The sequence below is a fragment of the Xyrauchen texanus genome, chromosome 36, assembly GCF_025860055.1.
Source record: "Xyrauchen texanus isolate HMW12.3.18 chromosome 36, RBS_HiC_50CHRs, whole genome shotgun sequence".
Taxonomy (NCBI): Eukaryota; Metazoa; Chordata; class Actinopteri; order Cypriniformes; family Catostomidae; genus Xyrauchen; species Xyrauchen texanus.
In genome coordinates, this window is record NC_068311.1 from 36,964,274 (window position 1) to 36,990,835 (window position 26,562).

General features: G+C 41.0%; 1 protein-coding gene across 1 annotated transcript in view; it reads left to right on the forward strand.

Annotated features, from left to right (window-relative positions):
• LOC127629870 (cell adhesion molecule DSCAM-like) overlaps positions 1–26,562 on the forward strand; it is a 243,521-nt gene that overhangs the window by 130,722 nt on the left and 86,237 nt on the right. Inside the window, exons 4-7 of the mRNA XM_052107151.1 lie at positions 2,399–2,545; positions 4,592–4,870; positions 6,353–6,628; positions 17,570–17,866. Coding sequence (XP_051963111.1) covers positions 2,399–2,545; positions 4,592–4,870; positions 6,353–6,628; positions 17,570–17,866 — 999 coding nt within the window. The remainder of the gene's footprint in view (positions 1–2,398; positions 2,546–4,591; positions 4,871–6,352; positions 6,629–17,569; positions 17,867–26,562) is intronic.

The window sequence follows — 26,562 nt, forward strand, 5'->3', positions numbered from 1 at the left end:
CGGATAATACATCCAAAAGGTGAAATATAAATTCAATTAGGTGGAACTGAATTCTACCAGACATGCTCGTGTAGCAATACAGATTTTATTCTATTTTAAATGTCAGATCAAAATGTTTTGATCACGCATATTCTCAGTGTATAGTAGTATAGTAAAGCAGGGCCAGCTTAGAGAACAAACCCTGAAATAACTGTGAAATTATATGATCCTCAAATTCCACAGCACAGCTCAGCTAATCTAAGAATCATGCTTGATTTTAATTTTTTTTTTTCTTCAAAATTTGATCCTTTTCAAAACAACAACACACAGATGCTTTTTCCCAGTTTTCTATTTGCATTGCTGGTAGCAGGTCTCATGACTGCATGTAAACTAGAAGCTATAACCCCCTCTAGGGTATCAAATCCTGGACTCTCATTTCTAACTAGGTCAATGCTTGCAATAGCTCTAGACTCTTGATCTCAATCTCTCTTTCTTCTTTTCTGTCTCTCTTCTCAACCCATATGCACCGCAAGATCCACTTCTCTTGTATGCATCAACATTAATACATTTGTGTCCATACTTTCATTTAAAAACCCAAAAGAATACAAATTCTGATTTCATTCCAAACCTGTATTATTTGCAGTCTTCCTTGAAACACAAAAGTTTAGCAGAATGTTGGCACTGCTCTTTTCTATCTACTTTCTAAAAGTTAATGGTGTTCAGGGGCTGTCAAGCTCCAAAAATTGGAGGTCTGTGCGGGCATTAAGATGAAGCTGAAACCTGGCCCATACCCGAGACCATGTGACTTGAGTAGGCCCGACCAGTACCGTCAAATTTTAAACCCGAACTGAGAAATGCTCACTCTTTATATTTTATAGTAAAAGTAAAATTGCTTCAATAGATTGTATTTCATCTAAAGGTGCACTCAGTAATTTTTTCCTCATTAAAAAAGTTTAACTCCTAGAGACACGAATTGTAATTTCGTAATATATGTAGGACATCATGAGCACTCACATTAAAATGAAGACTGAAGTCATATCAGTAACCTTATATAAGCTGTTTTATTCTACATGGAGAGGGTCCACACATGGGGGCGGCCATGTTTGAATCACATGACCAGCAGAATACTACTCGCTTGATCTCAGTAACCGTCCTGTTATTGGACACTTTCACTCATTGATTAAAGTAATCATGACTGAATGTGTATACTGCATTTCTATAATGACATCTGAAACTGAAAATTATTGACTATTGATTTTAAATTATGCTGCATTCAAGTGACACCAAGTCAGTTTAAGTCCAAGATGACACAAAGACAAAAGTTAATAAGTGCACCTTTAAGCATTGTAGGCAACATTCGTAAAAATATAGTAAAAGTAAACATACACAGTTTTAACAAGGCATGGCGGCACCTCAGCACCCCAGAGTACAAGGGGAAAAACATAGGCTAACTGTTTATTAAGCATTGAAATTTTGCTGCTTGATGAACAATCTGGAATCATGTGTAACAGTTTAGCACTCACATGAAGTCCTCTTTACAACCTGAACTACTTCCAAACATCAAGTCTTTGTGACACCTGCACTAAAAAGCTAAAAAATGAAACAAGATGCAAGTGTCACAAGAAGTGTTTTTACAAATTCTTACAAAATCTTTACAAGTTATTTTAGACTTGGCACAGCGGTCCTGCGTGAGACACTGAAAAAAGACGTGGTGCAGTGGACAAAGACGTCCGTCTTGCTTGTATTTGAATAGAAAAATGCACCCAAACAGTGCACAGCCCTTAACTCTCTCTCTGTGTGCAGCGTTTTTCATTAATTATAAACCCAAACCTGAAATTATACTTGAAAACTGACTCGAACTCAGCCCAAAACCAGACTGGAGCCATCACATTTTAAGCCCAAACCTGGAAATATAGAAATATTGGAAGGAGTTGGAATATTGTGCACAAGCCGTATGGAATTCTGTTATGGTACTTTCATGGCGTTCTGGTCGCTATTCACTTTCATTGTATGGAAAAGAACAGAAGAACATCTCTGTTTGTATATTTAAAAATATTTAAACAAATATATAGAATATCAAACATTAAATAAATAAATACATATATATAAATTCAAGAAATATCGCTCAATAGCACTCTTTCTGTTTGAAGCTCGGGGCGATGAACTGAACAATCGGCTCACTTGCAAGCCAGTCACGTCCAATAGTTCAATACTGCTCTCCCTCAGGTCTGCCAGTGCCTGCTTCAAAGAGACGTCACGTGTGATTTCTCTTACCTGACGAAAGGAATAAATGTTTTACATGCATCTGTTATTAATGGAACAGAGTCAAGTACAGAATATTGTAAATCCTTAGCAAGAAGGTTAGCAAGAAGTATAATTGTTTTTAAGATATGCCTCTATCTCTGTGTCTCTTTCTCAGGATCAAGATATCTTATTACATCCACGGGGGCCTTGTATATTCTGGATGTGCAGTCTGAGGATGCAGTGAATATTTATCGCTGTACCACGCGGCACCGATACACAGGGGAGACCAGACAGAGCAACAGTGCCCGACTACTTTTATCAGGTGAGGGGCCTTTATGCTGCTGTCAAGTCCCCACCAGCCAATTAGGTCATAAAAATCATTTAAGCATTAGGCACAACATGCATAAAAGTACCTGCAACCCCTTTAGCTGTGAACATATTCACAATATTAGCATAGCCTAGAGTGCCTTTTTGCTTTTATAAAACATTTTGCATCTATGGGTGCTGTGCAGTTGGGCAGTTACAAATGTAAAAATGGCCTCTCTTTCAGTTCATGAGTTCATTTGAATTGAATTTGCAATGCCCCACAGGAAGTTAAATTAGAATAATAAATAGGAATAGGAAGTGGAATTTACAGAACAGCAATTTAAAGAAATTCAACTCAGTGATGTATTTAAATATAGCCTATTCCTTGTCTGATGTAGAATTACATTTGTTTTACTAATTGGACATAATATTGATCTAATAGTAAAATTAATATTATATTAATGATCTAATATTTGGAAATGGTCCACCTTATAGTTTTCAGATTGTGTAATATATTAAATTAGAGCTTTCCGGGTAATGAGGTGTCCTTCCACCATAGTCCATAAAATTAAAATGGCATTTCAAAATGTTTTATATTTTTATTCAGTTTTTTTTTTTATTTTCATTATGTTTATTATATTATTAAATGTGAGTAAACAAATTGAACCTAAAATGTCAAGTTGCCATGACTTAACCCCTTCTATGGTATTTACCAAAATAAATAAATAGTCTTTTCTCTGAGCAGTACAAGATAGGAACATCTTTTGATTTTTCCTCCATTTGCCATCTGAACAAAAAAAAAGAAAAAAAAGAAAATCGTGCTCGATTCGATAAGTCTAAGTGGTCATAAAAAAAATTAAACACACACACACACACACACACAAACGTTAGCTAAATATATTTTTATTTTAGAAAGTTTGAAATTGCTAAATGTTTACTCTGATTCTTCTGTTTTATACTTTAATATAATTTTCTGAATTTTTCAGTTCATTTCTGTTTATTGATGTTCATTTTCTTGACATTATTATGCATTTATTTTGAGTTATTACATTTATATGTTTGAAATAAATTATTGGTAGAAAAATGCTAATTCTGTGTCTTCTCTGTGTAACACCATGGTCAGGTTTGATTGCAAGTATAATTACATCAACTGCAAAAACTGACACTTCAAATACATTTTAAAATGCTAAACTTTGACAAATAATAGTTTGATAATGTCTAAATATATATCCAAATGCATATCTTGTTTTAAAATATAAAATTAAGTTACAACAAGCATCAGACTACACAGTAGGTTGCTACCGCCATCTACTGGCTGTTACTGACATGACATGGTTTTCAAGTCATGTTATTTATATTTTGTTCACATGGCAGCAATCTGCCTCCGATTTATGTCACATTCTCATATTTTCTTCATGTTTCAACTTATCGAAGTGTAGGTTCTGATTTACATGTAAATAATCAAAACAGAATCAAATCCCAAAAGAATGTATTGTTCTCATAGGAGGGTCCAAATCTGACATCATGTAAACTATTACCTGTTTAGACGAAGTGTATATGTGTATTTAAGTGGATTCCTATGACATTTGCATCCTTTCAAATCAAATATTAAAAACGTTTTAAAACGTTGTAATAAAAAAAGTTTTTTTTTTATTACGTTCCATTTTTATTCTACTCCCTTAATTTCTAATAGCACTTCTACATCCAGTTTGCTACCTCAATTCAAATTAAATTAAATAAAAATTTTAAAACAGCCAATAATAAGGGCTGATTATTTCCTGTCAAAAGGGGGAATAAAAACAGGTTGGACAATTAGCCTATAACACGGGCTCTGTAAGTTGCTTTGGATAAAAGCATCTGCCAAATATGTAAATGTAAAAAATTATTTAGTTTATTTTGAAATTGCGTTGATGAAATTATTGATGATTTGAAACAAGGAAGTATAAAAAAGCAGAACCACCAAACTAACGGCATTGACCAATGTTATTCTAAATAATTGGATATTGGTATTGGCACATACATTTTGTATACCTACCACTATATACTGTTCTTTGCTTTGTAGAACCTGTGGACTCTGCTCCAGTGATTCTGGATGGCTTTGAGCAGAGAGAGGTTATGGTGGGTCATCGGGTGGAGCTCCCGTGTAAAGCATCTGGTCACCCGCCACCCAGGTACCGCTGGCTGAGGGACAACAGCCCCATAGAGTCAGACAGCCGGTACCACCAGAGTGTGTCAGGCCTTCTCATCGAGGCCACACGACCCAGTGACGGAGGAAGTTATGTGTGTGAGGTGTGGAACAGCTTCGGTAATGCCAAAGTGGTTGGACGACTCGTGGTCAAACGTAAGTTAACCTTTACAGGGGCATCTTCTACACTTTTGTGGCATTTTATTTTATAAATATTTATGCTACTCTCTATATGTCTTTAAGAATTATGTATATATACTTACAGTATATTTACAGGATAAACACAAGTTGAGCGTGAAATTCATTTTTACTTCAAACAACATTTAAATGGTTGTTGTTCTCCATCTGGAACGCTTGTTTCAATTAGATTTACATTTCATCTCAAGACCAGAAACAGAAATCTGGCAGTTAGAATCATCATGGTGCCGCCCAGTGGTTGCTCAGGAAAACTGTGGATAGCAACAAAAAAAAGAGTTCGAAACGCTCTGTTAGTGTGACAGGGTGGAGGGCGGGTCTGGGTCGTGATTATTCTTGCCTCGTCCTTTCCATTGAACTCCTTTACACTGGTGCCGATAACCGGAAAGGAGGAGGCGAGAACCGGCCTGGCGATATAAACAATATTTTAATGATTAACTTAAACAGAAGACAAACACACACACACATGACGGACATGTCCGTAAATGATCTCTCTCTCGTCGCACCACCATCTGCAATCGGCCTTTATCCCTCTCGGAGGCTTAATTAGCCTGATAAGGGACCAGGTGTGTATAATCACGACCCGGCCCCGCCCTCTGCCCTGTCACAGTTAGATATAATATAAATCCAATAAATACACAATCACAAGGTTATTTGTCATTAAATTTAAATGTATATATTTACATTTAGCTGGGAAATAAATTTACAGCACAAATTATGGTTACTCCAGGGATGCTTGTGCATCAGCATTAGATGCTGGAAATGTCCCGCCCCTTATCTGAAATGTACGATTGGTGGACTGTATGTCTTGGCCGTGCCATCAATTGTGCTCCCGGCTCCCACAGATCTGTGCGTGTTTAGAGAGAATATCTGTACACTTTTTAAAATAAAATAAAGAACACAATTCACTCAACGGTGCTGCGTATCGTGTTATTAGATTGAAAAAGATTCAGAAGCTTACGTGTTGTACTGGCGGCCAAACGTATCATAACTTATTTTCTAGTTTTAAATATAATATAATAGTTAAAGTCAATACCTATATATATATTATTTAATAAAACATTTTACCACTCTTCGTACCTCCCCTGACATGCTCTAGCATAAAAGACAACAAAGTTTGGGATGAGAACCCTCATCTGTTGATTGTGTTTTTTGTCCAGTGGGACCAAAACGTTTGTGTCTTTTTTAATATGCATGGACCACTTTAATTGCACATTTTTGTGTTGATGGAATAATAAAAGAAGAACATTGGATATCTCAGCTGACAATCCCTCTATTAGTGGATAAATAAAAGTGAGTTGTATTTTTCCCATTTGCATTGTAATGTGTTTTTAGTCCCAGTCCTATTTAAGAATATGGTATGCATAAAGACTAGTCCTTTTTTGCGTTTAATCCTAATTATTATATTTAATGGTATATATGTGTTTTTTCCCTCTTCCCCAGAGCCTTTGAAAGCAGTAGTGAGCCCGCGCAAAGTGCGTGGCAGCATGGGTAGCCAAGTGTCACTGTTCTGCAGCGTGACTGGCTCCGATGATTATGACATCACCTGGTACAGGAATGGCGAGAGGATTTATCCCGGTATAAATGTTCGCATCACAGGCGTCAACAACGAGAATCTAGTGATGGAGGGAATGGCCAAAAGTGATGGAGGGGCATATCAGTGCTTTGCCCGAAATGGAAAAATGTCCACACAAGATTTAGTTCAGGTCATCTTGGAAGGTGAGTCCAACTATGTGCAAATAATTATACTGTATTTGCATGTCAAAGGTACACTAAGTAAGCATTTGATTATTATAAAAAACTTTTTACACATAAACCTGAATATAATTTTTTTAGAAATATGTTGAAAATGATGTTCATTCACATAAGATGATGACTACAGTCATATCAGTAATGAAATAAAAGCCGTTTAATTGTACATGGAGCGTGTCGCCCCCTCAGGGGCACTACCATGTTGATAGCACATGACACCTGTGTCATGCAATTAACTGAGTGAGTTCCAGTAATAATGACAATAGCATTAAAATGTTAACTTTATATAGTGCTTTCAGCCAATGCTCAAACATAAAAGTACATGTAAACAAAACAAACAAACAAAACAATTTAACAACAAACACAATATACTTACTACATACATTAACAACAGTATAGTCCAGAGTGATGGTATCAAAAGTATTGTGATCCAACAGTGCAAATGAAAAGATAAAATGCCCAAACAAGAGGGAATCATGAAACAAACCACTATGTCCTGCAGCTCTCGCGGCCAGGATCACTAATAAATGGCGCGATATCAGAAAGCGCGAACACACGGCGATCAACTGCCAACAAAGAGCTTGTAAGCGAGATGTGGCTGCTTGGTCACCATCCTAATTTGTTTAGATTAAATCCAAGAATGTCCGTAATGAGAATATATGTAGTATGAGATGGGAGAAAAACACAGGCTTAAAGTTAAAAACAGAAGATAAACAAACATCTTCAGTGTAAAGCAGTAGCATTAAAGGTATAGCTAACCCTCATGCCATCCCAGATGTGTATGACTTTCTTTCTTCTGCAGAACAGAAATTAAGATTAAGATAAGCTCTGTAGGTCCACACAATGCAAGTGAAGGGGGTGCCAAAATGTTGACACTCCATAAAGCACATAAAGGCAGCATAAAAGTAATCCATATGACTCGCTACAGTAAGGTCCATAAATATTGGGACATCGACACAAATCTAATCTTTTTGGCTCTATACACCACCATAATTGATTTGAAATGAAACGAACAAGATGTGCTTTAACTGCAGACTTTCAGCTTTAATTTGAGGGTATTTACATCCAAATCAGGTGAACGGTGTAGGAATTACAACAGTTTGTATATGTGCCTCCCACTTTTTAAGGGACCAAAATTAATGGGACAGATTAACAATCATAAATCAAACTTTCACTTTTTAATACTTGGTTGCAAATCCTTTGCAGTCAATTACAGCCTGAAGTCTGGAACGCTTAGACATCACCAGACGCTGGGTTTCATCCCTGGTGATGCTCTGCCAGGCCTCTACTGCAACTGTCTTCAGTTCCTGCTTGTTCTTGGGGCATTTCCCCTTCAGTTTTGTCTTCAGCAAGTGAAATGCATGCTCAATCGGATTCAGGTCAGGTGATTGACTTGGCCATTGCATAACATTCCACTTCTTTCCCTTAAAAAACTCTTTGGTTGCTTTCGCAGTATACTTCTGGTCATTGTCCATCTGTACTGTGAAGCGCCGTCCAATGAGTTCTGAAGCAACATGCTGAATATGAGCAGATAATATTGCCCGAAACACTTCAGAATTCATCCTGCTGCTTTTGTCAGCAGTCACATCATCAATAAATACAAGAGAACCAGTTCCATTGGCAGCCATACATGCCCACGCCATGACACTACCACCACCATGCTTCACTGATGAAGTGGTATGCTTTCGATCATGAGCAGTTCCTTTCCTTCTCCATAATCTTCTCTTCCCATCACTCTGGTACAAGTTGATCCTTGTCTCATCTGTCCATAGGATGTTGTTCCAGAACTGTGAAGGCTTTTTTAGATGTTGTTTGGCAAACTCTAATCTGGCCTTCCAGTTTTTGAGGCTCACCAATGGTTTACATCTTGTGGTGAACCCTCTGTATTCACTCTGGTGAAGTCTTCTCTTGATTGTTGACTTTGACACACATACACCTACCTCCTGGAGAGTGTTCTTGATCTGGCCAACTGTTGTGAAGGGTGTTTTCTTCACTAGGGAAAGAATTCTTCGGTCATCCACCACAGTTGTTTTCCTTGGTCTTTTGGTGTTGCTGAGCTCACTGGTGCGTTCTTTCTTTTTAAGAATGTTCCAAACAGTTGATTTGGCCACACCTAATGTTTTTGCTATCTCTCTGATGGGTTTGTTTTGATTTGAGCTCTTTGGATCTCATATTGAGAGTTGACAACAACAGATTCCAAATGCAAATAGCACACTTGAAATGAACTCTGGACCTTTTATCTGCTCCTTTTAAATGGGATAATGAGGGAATAACACACACCTGGCCATGGAACAGCTGAGCAGCCAATTGTCCCATTACTTTTGGTCCCTTAAAAAGTGGGAGGCACATATACAAACTGTTGTAATTCCTACACCTCAAATTAAAGCTGAAAGTCTGCAGTTAAAGCACATCTTGTTCGTTTCATTTAAAATCTATTGTGGTGGTGTATAGAGCCAAAAAGATTAGAATTGTGTCGATGTCCCAATATTTATGGACCTGACTGTAGATAATAGGTGTGTGTGTGAGAAACAGATCAATATTTAAGTCAATTATTGCTAGAAATTCTTCTCCCTGACCATGAAGAATGTGAATAATCAAAAACACAAGAGGAAAAATGTGAAAGGTAAATTTAAAGTGGAGATTGACTGAGCTAAATGTAGACCTATGATGGGACGAGTAAGAGCCTGCTAAAATCTTTCTAAGTGCACTGTGCTGGCTGAGATGGCAGTCATCTTGGACTTACTGACACCTAGCCTGGATGCCGTAACATGCAAAAGAATAGTTAACGTTTAATCCCATAGTAGCACATTTTTAGAAGTGTAAAATTAATTCAAATTCATTAATTGTAGAAATGCACTGTACATTAACTAGTACATGGCTTGTAAGGCCATACATTTTAACTTTTGCATTACTTAACCAACTACATTTATAAGCTTGTTCAAGCACAATCAAGGTTTGCGATTCTGAATATCTTTGAGAGTTGCCAAAATGCAGTATACAACAGAGAAAATGAAATGCACTTGACTTTGCCTTTCCATTTCGTGTATGACAAATAAACCAGACGTAATTTCATTTGTGATTTTGTGAAGAGAACATCTCTTTCTGATTGGACTGCCAGATGTAAAATAAATTTTTTGGATTTAAATTGCAAATTAGACATGGTCATCACTCACTGAAGTAAACATGCAAAGGTCATATGACAACTACGCAACACACTATTCTTTGAAATGTTTATTGTAAAATAAAGCCTACTAATTCACTTACTATTTTTAAAAGAAGTAAGCAGTATACTTTGTATACTACACACTATTCAGTATGTAGTAAGTGAGTTTTCCAATCCAAAAATATCCAGTGTGAAAGTATTTGCATGTACTACCACATTATAAAAAATGTGTCTTGTTACAACAAACCACCTTTTTGCACCTGTTTGTGGCAAAGTGTGAAATGTGTGATGGAAAATGCTGAATGAAGCAACCACATCATTTTGTAGTGCCTCTATGATGCCTGTTTCAGATCGTATGCTAAAAAGCAGCATCAAAGCAGCACCAAAGCAGTGCGTAGAGGACAACAAGCAACCCTTGTGCTTTCTCACCGGGAGCATTTCTACTGCATAAACTGCAGCACACCATACAGAAAAGAAAGTTATAAAACGGTCTTCGGGAATGAGCTATTAATAAGTATTTCAAACTTGATTGTCATAAAATCTTATTTACATGATGCTGGAGTAACCTAATGAGGTCTTGTAAAATAATTTTGTGTAATGACAGCCAACACAATAAGCTCTGCTCATTTCAAACATCATCATACAGTGGAATGTAGAGGCACAGGATAATGAGCCACTGAATGTTGTTTTGCACAACAGATGATGGTGAGTCTTCGGCTTAGCTCAACCATTCAGCTTTACACTTATGAGCAAAAACATTATGACCACCTACCTAATTTGCTGTTGGTCCTCTGAGTGCCGTCAAAACATCATGACTCTACAAGATCCCTAAAGTTGTCCTGTAGTATCTGTCACCAAGACATTAGCAGCAGATCCTTCAAGTCCTGTTAGTTACAAGGTGGAGTCGCTGTGACTCAGACTTGTTGGTCCAGCACATCTCACAGATGCTCAATCGGATTGAGATCTGGGAAATTTGGAGGCAAGGGGAACACCTTGAACTCTTTGTCATGTTCCTCAAACCATTCCCAAACAATGTGTGCAGTATGGCAGGGCGCATTATCCTGCTGAAAGAGGCCACTGTGATCAGGGAAGGCCATTGCCATGAATGTGTGTACCTGGTCTGCAACAATGTTTAGGTACTGTAGGAGGCACGTGTCAAATTAACGTCCATATGAATGGCCAGACCCAGGGTTTCCCAGCAGAACATTGCCCAGAGCATCACACTCCCTCCACCGGCTTGTCATCTTCCCACAGTGCATCCTAGTGCCATCTCTTTCCCAGGTAAACAGTGCACATATACACGGCTGACAACATGATGAAAAGAAAAAAGGACCAGGCGAACTTCTTCGAATGCTCACATTCCCATTGTAGGGGCTTTTGACGGTGGACAGGGGTCATCATGGGCACTCTGACCGTCTGCGGCTATGCACTGTGTGTTGTGACATATTACTCCCATAACGTCATTAAAATGTTCTGTGGCTTGTGCCACAGTAGAACTTCTCTTGGTTCGGGCCAGACAAGACAGCCTTCATTGCTCTCATAAATCGATGTGCCTTGGGTGCCCAGCACTCTGTTGCCGGTTTGTGGTTTGTCCCTCCTTGGACCACTGTCGGTAGGTACTCACCGCTGTTGACCAGGAGCAACCCACAAGCCTTGTCATTTCAGAGATGTACTGACCCAGTCTTAACTGGCCATAACAATTTGGCCCTTGTCAAATTTCTCTTGCATTCAACATGTTGACTACAATAACTATTGTTTACTTACTGTATCTAATATACCCAGACCTTGACTTGTGACCTTGTTAGGAGATGATCAACATTATTCGCTTCACCTGTGAGTGGTCATAATATTTTGGCTTATCCGTGTATAATATTGTCAGAAATAAGTATTTATATACAAATTTTGCATAGTGATATCTCTTTGTTCAAACACCAGCCAAAACCTTTAAGTGTTAAGTAGGCCTACTTTCCTCACAAAAAGGACAATCTTCCAAAAAAAGTTTTAGCTTATTATCTGCACAAACAGCCAAGGTAACTGCATCCCAAACTTTTTCCTTTGTTAATTTATCCGTATGAAAAGAATGTTGAGGGTCTTAGAGCATTTTGTTTCTCCATAATCTCAAAAGTCTTATGTCATCCATCGGCAATAAAGGACGACCATATGGGCTGTAGCATACATTTGTTTACAATTGCTGATAGTTGGGGTGAAACTTTGGGTCAGTTGAACCAATTGATTCAGGAAATGATTTTTTCCAAAGGCATGCAAATGCAATTAGAAGACTTAAAGGTGCACTCAGTAATCCTAATCCAATACACTTTTTTGTCAAATTCTCCTCACAGTATGCTAGCTGTCCGCTCTGTGGTTGGGCTGAAAATAATTCTAGTATTTTTACACAGCCCTGGCTGTGTAAATGGGGAAAAAACGAAGTGGAACAGACCGATCCAAGCAACACTACCCCAGCCAGTCAGCAACAGGGGTGGTTCTTGCACGTGCACAGGATGGGGGGTGGGGGCAGAGTGAGAGGGAAAAATGTTTCACAGAACCCATATATGCTGTTGTTGTGATGTTAGATTTAGTAGCAGGAGAAATGTAATTGTCTGGACCTGGTGTGCGTAAAACTTTCTCACGTGCATGAATTTGGTGGGAGGAGCTTCCAAAGGAACACTGAAGGGAGGGGTGTGTTTGTTTTGGCAGTTGTGTTTGAATATCAACAGTGTTTCTCAGGAATCACTGAGTGCACCTATAAGTCAAAAGCAGATACAATGACACAACGCATTGGAACTTATTTACTACTGTGTATTTGTCATAAATTTTTTTCAGGATATTGTCTACAATATCCTGGAATAAACAGATCTGAATATTTGGACAATATGAAGACCTTCATATATTAGTTGGCCTTCTTATGATTACTGCATTATAATTATTTTAATTACCAAACAATTTATTTTATTTAAAATTATAAAATGACACTTTGTTGTATAAAGAAATTGTACAAATATTAATGCTTTGACAGATTGTGTATATACATTTGAAAATGAAACATTATGGTATACTCTGATAGCATGGTACTCAAATATATGCATCGAATGCCTTAGGCTAATGGAAGAGTGTCTTAACACTACTCTAAGCAGCGATTTTAGAAATGACAATCATGGCGCATTATCAATAGTCGAAATTCAAGTTTCACCTTTTGTAAAAACAAATAAATCTCTTTATCACAAAATATCTATGTCTCTCTCAAAATTTGTTTTCAGAAACACAAAATATTATTGATTTTTTTTCCTTCGGGAACACAACTCAAGGTGATCGACAGAGAAATTACAATGACTAAAATTCAAATCAGAAACTAGTCAGATTTAACAGATCAAATTTATTTTAGCACTGAATCGCGATCAGTTACAGCCTGTATTTAACACTAATTCAGGGTTTCACTGTGGGGTGAACACCCCCTAGCTTTACCGTGAAACATTTAGAAACTGTTTTGAAACAGTATGATGTAACAAAGCCTTATTTGCTGAAATTGATAACGTGCTCTGAAGCATTTGTTTGAAATAAATAATTTGTAAAGGTTTTGAAGCTTGGCAGCATGGGTAGCCAAGTGACACTGTTCTGCAGCGTGACAGGCTCTGATGAGTATGACTTCACCTGGTACAGGAATGGTGAGAGGATGTTTCGAAAGGGCCCATCACTACACAACAGTAAGGGCGCTTACACACTACGGAAAGCTCAGATGGAGCATTGGATGCATGGGACTGCAAAAGGTCTGTTTGGAAGGCATGCACAACATAGGGTAGAGGCAATCACGGATAGAGATGGCTATTTAAAATATATCTTTTTGACAATGTACTAGTAAACATTAAAATTCTTCTCCAGTCTCTCTCTCCACAATTAATTTTTAGCCTGACAGAGAAAGATAATAGAGGACAGGGAATGAATACACCATATGCTTGAGCTTGTCCGCCATGTTTTTCTATTTCACAGCGCAGCTAGTCCCGCCTTTCCGAGATTCTCATTAGTCAACAGATGCCTACATCAGAGTGCGTTGAAGCAAAACTCCAAAAATTTGGTCGCATGACGAAGCTTCACTATCAGAAACCCTTGCATTTTTTTCCTGTCCTGTCAGGACCCTGCCACTTCTTTTGACGTTGTTTATAGTTTTTGTGGCTGGATCCTAACAATCATATGTGTCTCCCTTGGCTTTGTTGGTTTTTCATTACCATGTGCACTCATGTCAATTCAGTCTTGTGTTAAACCCCACCTCCCTCGTTTGTCTTGTTATCAGTTTATCAGTTACACCTGCCTTCCCTTGTTATCCTCCTTATTTGCTTCTCTATTTTATTTCCCCTGTTATTGTCTGCTCTTTCCTTTGCTGTTTGGTCTGGTTTGTATCAGTTGGTATTAGTTTGTTTTCTTTTCTCATTGTTTCCCTCTTATTTATCTGCTGTGTTTGGCTAAGACTGGGCCTTTTGTGTTAGATGCACAGTTTTTGTGTTTTATTTTCTCCCTTATAAAGGATTTTGATTATATGACTGTCTGCATGTGGGCTCATTCACATATTGTGACATGTCCATCCTTTACACCAACCCTTTTTAAATCAATGCATTCGCAGCGTTCTCTGACGCAGCTTTAACTCTTGTGTGTAGGCACCTTTAGTCCTGTTTGCAGATACCATACAAATGAATGGGGAGAGCTTGTTTTCAGCCTTCCTGTTGCAGCCTACAGAAGACAAGTGTTCAATGGGCGCATGACCTGATGAAAGAAATGAACTTACTTTGAAGTGAAAATGTGATTAATGCTTAGAAGACATATCAGGTTATACATCAAAGTTAAAATATGATTTTACCTTACAGGGCAAATCTAATTGTATACTGAAAGTTATGCCTTAGTAAAACCTTGGTATTTCAAATTGGTTAAATTCAGTTGCATTCAGAATCTTAAACTTTCATTTCAATAAAACCAGTTAATTTAGATGTTACCACGTGAAGTATATTTTGTTAAACCTGTAGACATGCTCTCTACATAATAGTATGTCATAGGCAGTTTTATTTTGTTTGTTTAACCTATAACTTATAGTATACTGTAGTTTAATATGAGAAAATCATACATTGCTTAAGCTATATAATTTAAATAATAAAATTTTGTTTAGTGTCATTCTACATCCAAAAATTGTGTTTATTTGTTTTTTTGTTGTTGTTGTTTTATCCCCCCAAGTGCTCTAATTCATATAAAAACACTAGACTAAAATGATATGCTTATTCTGTTCTACTTTTTCATGTCAGTTCATGTTCATAACATTCAACAGTGCGCTGTCACTTTAATTCAGCACTGGACGCTCCTGAAACAGTCTGCCTCTGCTTTCAATGTGAATACTCTAACCTGTTAATGTGGCCCCATAAAAAATACACACTACTTATGGCCTGCTTCGGCATGTGGTGTGATACAGGCATGACACTTTTGGCTAACGTGTCGACCCTTCAGGACTTGTACCCCGATCCTTTGCATCAAAAGTTGAGAACGCGCAATTTGATTACAATACGAGCTTGTAAAATTTGCTGATAAAGTAATGCATATGTGAAAATGTGTCACCTTACTAGTCATGCACTATAGTAAAAGTGTTTTGAAGTACAGTAATAAAATAGCATTGTGTGAGGGACAGGGCAAAAAAAAAATGGTATTTGTGGTTTGTGTAAAAGGGAATAAAAGTAATTAAGAGTCTAATGCGGTGAAACGTACACCGATTCACATAAAAATTCTTTAGCAAAAATGTAGGTATACTGTAATAATGTAATTCTATGTGACCAGGGCTGCGTTTCCCAAAAGCATCGTAAGCCTAAGTAGATCGTAGAAACCATTGGCACCAATGGTCCCTACGATAAACTTAGGCTTGTGATGCTTTTGGGAAATGCTGCCCAGTAGTTACGTTGTTGGGGCGGGTCTAAGCGGGTCACTCAAAACCAACACGTGAATTTTCATAGTGCCACAGAGACACAGTGTTTAAAATGTTTGGTAAATTTTTTTCTATAAATAGCATACTTATAGTTACATACTTCAGCTTTAACTGAAAGGTGGAACTTCCATAACTACAGCTGCCAAATGCAGTCTTATGAATTCTTTCATTCATTATTTTACTGTAAGTTTCTCTCTTCCGCCTTATGCTGTCACTGTTGTAAAATATCAACACTAATTGTGAAAAAAGTTATCAGTTTTTATTTAATTTATCATAAATGGTGAAATTCTGAGTGTGATGAAAATATGTGTAACTGCATATGTTTTAATATAGTCTAACACTGCACAGGACTCTTGTGTATCATTGTACTCAACCCCTCGGCTGAAACAATTTGTTGCTTGAGCCTGGTTGCTGGGGCAACTGTCTCGTATTGCCACAGAACTGTATAAGGAGGATATTGATAATCTATAATGATGTTAAAAAGCCAGGATGATCAGAGGCTAAGATTGTACAGGCTCTAAGCCTGAAAACACAGCTGTTTTTGCTAAGTGCCATGCTAAAAGAAATATTTTTTTATTTTTAGCATTTGTTCATTGTTGTTAATTTGCTTGAAGAAGAGGCAGCTCTGTGAAAATAATTTTTCTGTTTGTTTGGTATCTAGTTTTGTTCAGCTGGCTATTAAATCCATTTTTAAAGTACTTCTGACTTCATGGGCATGCATACAGAAAATTCTGCACCATTTGTAGCCCTCAGGTATAAAAGCCCTTAAACCTGGTCACAATAAATAAAACCAAAGATTAACATGATGTCATGACATCTGTAAACACAATATCATTCAAGTCATGAAAGTACACTGGATTTTGGGAAGCAGTGTAATAAGTTTTTGTAATTTCTGCACAACATGCATCAACAAACAGTGCTGCAAAAATAATGATTGTTCCTAAACAGGTAGTCCCCGTCCTAAGCTCACGCAATTGGCGGAGTCACAAGTTGACATGACATACCTAATCACAGTTTTTTCACTCTTCAGGAAGTCAGCTACGAATGGCCTATTGTTGTTTATTTACATTAACCTGTTCAGGTCTGATACATATTTTTTCTGCTGCCTGCATTTTTCACATCTAGATTTATAAGTTTACACAAATACAGTGGTTTATTTGTAGAATATTGGTCTCATTTGAAGAAGAATAGGGTTAGGGTTCCAGTAATTCATAAATTACAATCTTATGATAAACAAGCATGTATTATAATTTTCTATCCTGTATTTGAAAGCCTATGATTCAGGCTCTGTTTTCTTCTGTCCCTGCAAACATTGTTAGTTAATTCAATTAGATGGCAGCAAGTACTAAGAAAAATAAAATTTCCTCTATCAACTTCTCTCACAATATACAGAAATTAAATTCAGGTGGCACTCTAATGCAGCTAAGCACTCACCATGTGCTCATCCATAGACATTCAGTCTATTTTGTGATCCCACACCTTCCCCAATGTTTTGTAGAATTTCTCAGCCTCTGAGTAGACTAGAAGCTTAATTTAGGTGTCGGTGGAAAGCTCAGATTCTCATCTTGGCGATGATGTATATAATATTTCACCATCGGTAAATGGGAACATATGGTGCCAAGTCTGCTGATGATTTTGTTATCATGCTTGTTCTACTGGACCGTATATTTTGTTCTGGACACCTAAGGTTAAACAAGCTCACAGATAAGTAGAAAAAGGCTAATTTTGAAGTAGAAGGTAAGAGCTAATAAAGAATTTGTCGCTTAACGTGTTTTATCAATGTCTTCCATTTGTTTAGATGGGACGCCAAAGATCCTCTCTGCTTTCAGTGAGAAGGTGGTGAGCCCGAATGAGCCCATCTCTCTAGTGTGTTACGTGAAAGGAACCCCTCTCCCCACAGTTACCTGGACCCTGGACGATGACCCTGTCATCAAAGACAGCAACCATCGCATGGATCGCATCATCACTACAGAAGGCCACGTGCTCAGCTACCTGAATGTGTCACATACACAAGTCAGCGATGGCGGCGTCTACCGCTGCACCTGCAACAACTCTGCAGGATCGGTCTCGTACCAGGCTCGAATAAACGTAAGAGGTGCTTGTCAGATCAGCTCCTCAAAACACACCCACACCACACGATTACCACATACAACCATTTCTGTGTTCCACAATTTTCTGCTTTTATTTTCTGTATCTATTTGAAGATTTTAGTTAGAAGACTTGATTTAGCAATGTTGTCAAAGCAGTGCAGTCTTTTTAGCACAAACTATGCAAAATGAGGCTTATTGTTGCGCATTTACAGCCTGCAGAACAAATAATATATACAGTGGGTACGGAAAGTATTCAGACCCCCTTAAATTTTTCACTCTTTGTTATATTGCAGCCATTTGCTAAAATGATTTAAGTTCATTTTTTTTCCTCATTATTGTACACACAGCACCCCATATTGACAGAAAAACACAGAATTATTGACATTTTTGCACATTTATTAAAAAAGAAAACCTGAACCATCACATGGTCCTAAGTATTCAGACCCTTTGCTGTGACACTCATATATTTAACTCAGGTGCTGTCCATTTCTTCTGATCATCCTTGAGATGGTTCTACACCTTCAATTGAGTCCAGCTGTGTTTGATTATACTGATTGGACTTGATTAGGAAAGCCACACACCTGTCTATATAAGACCTTACAGCTCACAGTGCATGTCAGAGCAAATGAGAATCATGAGGTCAAAGGAACTGCCTGAAGAGCTCAGAGACAGAATTGTGGCAAGGCACAGATCTGGCCAAGGTTACAAAAAATTTCTGCTGCCCTTAAGGTTCATAAGAGCACAGTGGCCTCCATAATCCTTAAATGGAAGACGTTTGGGACTGACCAGAACCCTTCCTAGAGCTGGCCGTCCGGCCAAACTGAGCTATCGGGGAGAAGAGCCTTGGTGAGAGAGGTAAAGAAGAACCCAAAGATCACTGTGGCTGAGCTCCAGAGATGCAGTCGGGAGATGGGAGAAAGTTGTAGTAAGTCAACCATCACTGCAGCCATCCACCAGTTGGGGCTTTATGGCAGAGTGGCCCGACGGAAGCCTCTCCTCAGTGCAAGACACATGAAAGCCCGCATGGAGTTTGCTAAAAAACACCTGAAGGACTCCAAGATGGTGATAAATAAGATTCTCTGGTCTGATGAGACCAAGATAGAACTTTTTGGCCTTAATTCTAAGCAATATGGGGTGCTGTGTGTACAATAATGAGGAAAAAAAATGAACTTAAATGGCTGCAATATAACAAAGAGTGAAAACTTTAAGGGGGTCTGAATATTTTCCGTACCCACTTGTATCTATTTTTTTTTTTTTAGGGCTTTCGAACGATTATTTTTTTTTAAGCCGATATGTTGATTCATTAATAAAATGTATTCATTTTTAAGATGATATGTTGATTAATTAATGAAATTAATGCACGGATAAACATCTTAATCCTGGATGTGCAGTTGTTATTGAGAGATATCTAACTGCTAGATAGTGCCATTGTCAAGTATTCCAGAGCACTGTGTAACAACTAATGTTAACGAATAGAACCTTATTGTAAAGTGTTACCAAAATTCCTTATTACAGTCTGGGGGCATGATTAATTTTGTCAGTTTTATTTTTGGTATTTTTTATATAATTAATTGCACTAAATTAACACGTTAAATCAACAGCCCTAATTTAAATGCTTGTTCCCCTTGTGTCACTCACTCGACGTTGTGTCGAATGAAGTGACACAAGGGATCTTCCTGGGACGCCAAACGTACCTCTGAACCTGAGAAAAGGCCAATATCATGTTGGCAGACAGAAACTGCATGCCTCGCCCCGGACATATGGGTATAAAGGGAAGCGGGGCAGCGAGTGCCAGTCAGAATTTTTCGGTTGTGCAACAGCAAGCTGAAGTTTACCACTTTTTCACTCACCTCTGTCAGCGAGAAGCATTGCTGTTGGATCTACGGCACGTTTCCAGATGGCGTTCTCTCTCTCTGCACGCTGTGCAGTCTACGCCCCTGGGTGCTTCGACAGCCTTTTTCACTCCTCCTAAAAGAGTTTTGATTTCTCTAAAAGAGTTTGAGTTTTCCACTCACAAAAGAGCAATACACAGTGGCGTTGAATGTCCTTTTCAGGACGCGTCTTTTTCAAGATGCCTTTCCGCACCTGTGTTGTTCCTGGATGCGGTCGATTTCTCTCCCAGACCGACGGCCACAGACACTGCCTCGTTTGCTTGGGCAGTGATCACACTGAGGCGGCATTCGTGGATGGCTTATGTATGGGGCAGTGGTGGCTCAGTGGTTGAGGCTCAGGGTTACTGACCAGAAGGTCGGGGGTTCAAGCCCCAGCACCACCAAGATGCCACTGTTGGGCCCTTGAGAAAGGCACTTAACTCCAGGTTGCTCCGGGGGGATTGTCCCTGTAATAAGGGCTCTGTAAGTCGCTTTGGATAAAAGCATCTGCCAAATGCATAAATGTAAATGTTCTCATTGCGAGAACATGACCATGGCAGAGTTGTGGTCGCGGCTCTCCTTTCTCAAGGTGAATGCCACTTCAGCCGCCCCCCGCGTCGCTCCTTCTTCTCCCTTGAGCCCCTGGACATGGATGATGACATAGCCGCTGCATCACTTTCATTTGCCGCACCGCCTTCAGGCTGTGGTACCCACATTCTCAATAAAAGAGCGATTTCCTCACTCCCTGGGTCATCCAGCTGGTGCGCGCCATTCTCATGGCACCCCGGCCCCAAAACTTTACAGTTCCCTCGCCTCAGGCCCTGCGACTGCTCAGCCCCGGCAGGCCAGCACTGACGAGTTCCGAAGACGCCTCTCTAGGACCTCTTCTTTAGTCTTTAACCCACCCTCTGCCGGGTGCGTGAAGCAAGGTAAGTGCTTTGAGTCTTTTCTCAGCACCCAAGCCTTGGGATGCTCTTCTGCCTCCCGACGTGCTATTACCTGCTCCCCCCCGCCGCGAAGCCCCGCCCGGTACATCAAAAGCGATCGCCCCATTAGTGCCCCTCGCGTGGAGTTTGGATGCGTGGCTTTCACTTCCCAAACAGTCGCGCTGGCTGGCCAGGACAATCCAACTCGGCTACTCGATTCAGTTCGCCCGGCTCCCGCCTCGTTTCAGCGGTGTTCGCTCCACTTCCGTGCATGGCGAGAAACCCAGTGCCTTACGAGCAGAGATCATGACCCTGCTCCTCAAGGATGCGATAGAGCCCGTCCCTCCAGCCGAGATGGAGAAGGGTTTCTACAACCCTTCATCATACCCCAAAAAAGTTGCGGGTTGCGACCAATCTTGGACCTGCGAGTTCTCAACCGGTCCTTACACAGACTCCCGTTCAAAATGCTCATGCAGAAACAGATACTTACCTGTGTTCGGCAGCAAGATTGGTTTACGGCAATAGACTTGAAGGACGCATACTTCCACGTCTCCATTCTGCCTCGACATGACCCCTCTTATGGTTTGCGTTCAACTGCCAGGCGTATCAGTACAAGGTCCTCACCTTCGGCCTGTCCCTGTCATCTCGCGTCTTCACGAAGAACGCAGAGGCAGCTCTTGCCCCGCAAAAGGAAGTGGGCATCTGCATACTCAACTACCTCGACGACTGGTTCATCCTGGCTCACTCTTGAGATTTACTGTGCGCTCACAGGGACCAGGTGCTCAGGCACCTCAGCTGTATAGGGCTTCAGGTCAACTGGGAAAAGAGCAAGCTAGTCACGGTTCAGAGCATCTCTTTTCTCACCAACGAGCGTGCTCAGTCAGTGCTCAGGTGCCTCGCTCTCTTCGAGCCCGGCACAGCGATTCCTCTAAAACAATTCCAGAGGCTCCTGGGGCATATGTCATCCTCAGCCATGGCTGCGCCACTTGGGTTGATGCATATGAGACCGCTTCAGCACCGGCTACAGACTTGAGTCCGAGATGGACATGGCGCCGCGGCACATACCATGTGACAATCAGCCCTTCTTGCCATCAGACTTTCATTTACATTTACGCATTTGGCAGACGCTTTTATCCACAGACCTCTGCTTTCTCAACCTTCTGATTAACAGCCCTGTGCTTTAGCCACTACGCCACCACCACTCCTTTCAACCCTTTCAACCTTTGGACAGACCTCTGCTTTCTGCAGACCGGAGTCCCATTGCAACAGGTGTCCAGATGTGTCGTGGTGACCACAGACGCCTCTCGACAGGGTTGGGGAGCCGTGTGCAATGGGCACGCTGCCGCTAGGCCCTGGACAGGACCCCGGCAGTGTTGGCACATCAACTGCCTAGAGTTGTTGACTGAATCTCTTGAACTACGGAGGTTTCTCCCACTAATCTGGGGCAAGCACATCTTGATCTGTTCAGACAGCACCGTGACAGTAGCGTACACAAATCGCCAAGGCGACGTGCGCTCTCATCATATGTCACAACTCACCCGCCCTCTCCTCCTTTGGAGTCAGCCATGACTCAGGTAGCTGCACGCCAATTACAACCTTGGCAACCGCATCACTACAGCGGATGTGCTGTTGTGGCAGGTTTCGCCTAGCAGAGAGTGGAGGCTCCACCCCCAGGTGGTCCAGCTGATATGAGACCAATTCGGCAAGGCACAGATAGATCTCTTTGCCTCCCAAGACAACTCCCACTGCCCACTCTGGTACTCACAGACAGGAGCTCCTCTCGGCATAGGCGCGCTGGCACACAGCTTGCGCCAGGGGCTGCGCAAGTACGCATTTCCCCCAGTGAGCCTTCTTGCACCGGTGCTGTGCAAGATCAGGGAGGACGAGGAACAGGTCATCCTGGTGGCCCCTTACTGACCCACCCGGGCCTGGTTCTCGGATATTACGCTCCTCGTGGCAGCACCTCCCTGGAAAATTCCCCTGAGGAAGGACCTTCTTTCTCAGGGACGGGGCACCCTCTGGCACCCGCGCCCAGACCTCTGGAACCTCCATGTCTGGCCTCTGGACGGGATGCTGAAGATCTTGTCGATCTACCACCTGCAGTCGTAGTCATGATCAACCAAGCCAGAGCTCCCTCCACCAGGCAACTTTATGCCCTAAAGTGCCGCTTGTTCGCGAATTGGCGTTCTTTCCGAGCCGAAGACCCGCAGAGGTGCGCAGTTCGGTCAGTGCTTTCATTCCTGCAGGAGAGGCTGGAGGGGAGGCCCGGGGACTGAAACCTCCCCGGCCTAGCCTATTCCCCTCCTGGGATCTCTCAGTGGTCCTCTCGGGCCTTCAGAGACCCCCCTTCGAGCCGCTTGATTCTCTTTCCCTGAAGACGGCCCTCCTGATCGCGTTAGCCTCCATCAAGAGGGTTGGGGACCTGCTCTGTTCTCTGTCAGCGACACCTGCCTGGAGTTCGATCCGGCATTCTCAAGTTATCCTGAGCCCACGACCGGGCTACGTGCCCAAGGTTCCTACAACCCCCTTCAAGGACCAGTGAACCTGCAAGCGCTGTCCCGGGAGGAGGCAGACCCAGCCCTTTCGTTGCTGTGTCCGGTACATGCTTTACATATCTATTTGGACCGCACGCAGAGCTTTAGATGTTCTGAGCAGCTCTTTGTCTGCTTTGGCGGACGGTGGAAACAGAGGTTAGCTCACTGGGTCGTTGATGCTATTTCTTTAGCTTATCACACCCAGGCCATGCCCGCCCCCTTGCGGGTTCGAGCACACTCTACAAGAAGTGTGGCATCCTCGTGGGCACTGGCATTGGCCCATGGCACCTCCTTAGCAGACATCTGCAGAGCAGCGGGCTGGGCAACACCCAATACCTTTGCCAGATTTACAATCTCAGTGTTGAGTCTCGTCCCGTGTTTTGTCAGGTCCGAGCCGGTAGAACTCGGTAAGGCGGCACAACCGACCGGGTGTTCTGCTTGCACACAGCGCCCTTCACCAAGTTGCTCCAGTGCGCCTTCTCTCACAGGTTAGCCACTAAGCGTCACTCCCTGGATGTTCTCCTCCCTAGCCTTTTGGCCTGCGAATTCAGTGGAGCAATTCGCGTTCAGACCCACTACGAGTCAAAGGTGCTCTGTACTGGGGTTGGACCCAACGGGCTTAGTTCCCTTTTCAGGCAAACTCCCTGTGATGTATTTTCCACGGTACAGTCCCCCTGTCTGCGTACCCGCGTTTCCCTTGGGCAGCCCCGCTGCCCTGGTCGCCGTGCTTGTAGAGTCACCCCTCATTAGGCTGGACCTACCACCGCACAATTTCCCATGTATGGCTTCACAGCCCTCATGGTGTATTTGCCACCTGTTAGCCCTCACCCTCCATTCCTCCATTCCTTTAATCGATAAACGTGAGTTTGACCATCACCCCTGGTGAGACAAAACCATGACTCGTCAGTGAAGAGCACTTTTTGTTGTGTCTGCTCCAGCGAAGGTGGGTTTGTTTCAATAGGCGATGTTGTTGCTGATGATATATCTGCCTTACAACAACCTGCCTACAAGCCCTTAGTCCAGACTCTCTCAGCCTATTGCGGACAGTATGAGCACTGATGGAGGGATTGTGCCATCCTGTACATGTCCCACTGGCAGGGTTGGGAGGGTTACATTTGAAATGTATTCCATTACAGATTACAGAATACATGCTGTAAAATGTAATTTGTAACATGTTCTGTTAGATTACTCCAGGTCATTAAATTATTCTAAATACTTTGGATTACTTCTTCAGCAGTGGTAGATGTCTTCACTTGTTTTGTCTATAAAAACTTTCAGTACAATAAGACAAAATACACGTGTTAAAAATACATTCTCTGAAAAATGAAATATCTTATGCAGAGTTGTTTCTATAACAAGATTAATCAAATTGGTTTTTTACATATTTTTACAGGAAAACAATACAAAAATTATTATCAAGAATACGATATCAAGAATATCAAAGGTATTACTAGAAAAAATAAATTATGATCCAACGTGAATTTTCTTGATTAAAAAAAACACGATCATGCCTGGTAACATGTGCATGTAAAATGGCTAGAAATAGCATTTTATCTTAGCATAAAGCTGACAATTTACACAAGGTTTATTTTCTATTTCTTCTGCTCCAAACTTACTTCAAACGTACTTCTCTGTCTGCTCATATGAATATATCACATCATAAGAAAGTGTTTCACCGTTGTTCAAATGCACTTTGGATCGCATAATTTATATGTATAAATGTTTTCCATCTGAAAAGACTAAATATTTAATGAAACAATTGACGATTAAATGCAAAGTAACTTTATTATAAATACCAATGATTCAAGTTGTAACTGTAGTTGAATACAGTTATTTATATTTTGTATTTTAAATACGTAAACCCGTTTCATGTATTTCGTTACTCCCCAACCCTGCCCACAGGTGTGATATTTAGAAGTACCGATCCTGTGCAGGTGTTGTTACACGTGGTCTGCCACTGCGAGGACAATCAGCTGTCCTTCCTGTCTCCCTGTAGCGCTGTCTTGGGCGTCTCACAGTATGGACATTGCAATTTATTGCCCTGGCCACATCTGCAGTCCTCATCCCTCCATGCAGCACGTTCATGGAGATGAGCAGGGACCCTGGGCATCTTTCTTTTATTGTTTTATTGAGTCAGTAGAAAGATCTCTTTAGTGTTTTAGTTTTCATAACTTTGATTTTAATTGCCTACCATCTGTAAGATATTAGTGTCTTAATGACCGTTCCACAGGTGCATGTTCATTAACTGTTTATGGTTCATCAAACAAGCATGGAAAATATTGTTTAAACCCTTTACAATAAAGATCTGTAAAGTTATTTGGATTTTTCTAAATTATCTTGAAAAACAGTGTCTTTTTTTGCTGAGTTTACAGTATATATATATCTCAGTTATGTGAGTGAAACGATACTTGTCGTTTTCTAATCCAGAACTTTCCCATCTATATGTTGTTTTGAACGTATGTTTGACTGTATGGTGTATTGTAAATAATCATATTTCATAAGTTATGAAAACGGAAAACATGTAAGTTGTCAGCAGATTAAAAAGCACCTGTTAAGAGTTGGTTATTTTGCCTAAATGCATAGTAAAGCTTTAAAACGACATCCAATGTGTGTTGGTCAAGCAAGCAGTTTCTGATTGATTACTTTTTCAGCGTGGAGTATCAAAGTATATCACATATTTTTTTATTATTATATAAGCAACTCAAAAGTAAGCATACAGTCTAGGCCTTTGTGACAGGGTGGAGGCTGGGGCCGGGTCGTGATTATACACACCCGGTCCCTGATCAGGCTAATTAAGCCTCTGAGAGGGATACAGGCCGATTGCAGTAGGTGGTGCAATGAGAGAGAGATCGTTTACGGTCAGCTGACCGTCATGTGTGTGTTTGTGTCTTTTGTTTAAGTTTCTCATTAAACTATTATTTATATTGTCAAGCCGGTTCTCGCCTCCTCCTTGCCCGTTTATATCCCTTTACACTGGTGCCGAAATCCGGGAGGGAGGAAGGATGCCCGTCGCGGATTCCTCGACACTGCCTTCCACCAAGGGGAGCGCCGCTGCCGTCCGCCGGGGGACGGAGTAGCTGCCGTCCGCGAGGCAAGTGGGGACTGGACTCCACAACCTCCTGGAGCAATGGAGCCACTGCCAGGGGCGGAGGAGTGCCATGCCATCCCCCAGAAACGCGGAGGGGTCGAGAGGGGAACGCGGAGGGGCATTCTGTCCGACGGGGGACGTAGGTCTGACTCTGGTCCGCCCAGGGAGGAGTGGCTGCCGACCGCCTGAGAGGGCCATGCGACGGTGCATCAGAGAACCGGCTTGAAAATATAAATAATAGTTTAATGATAAACTTAAACAAAAGACACAAACACACACATG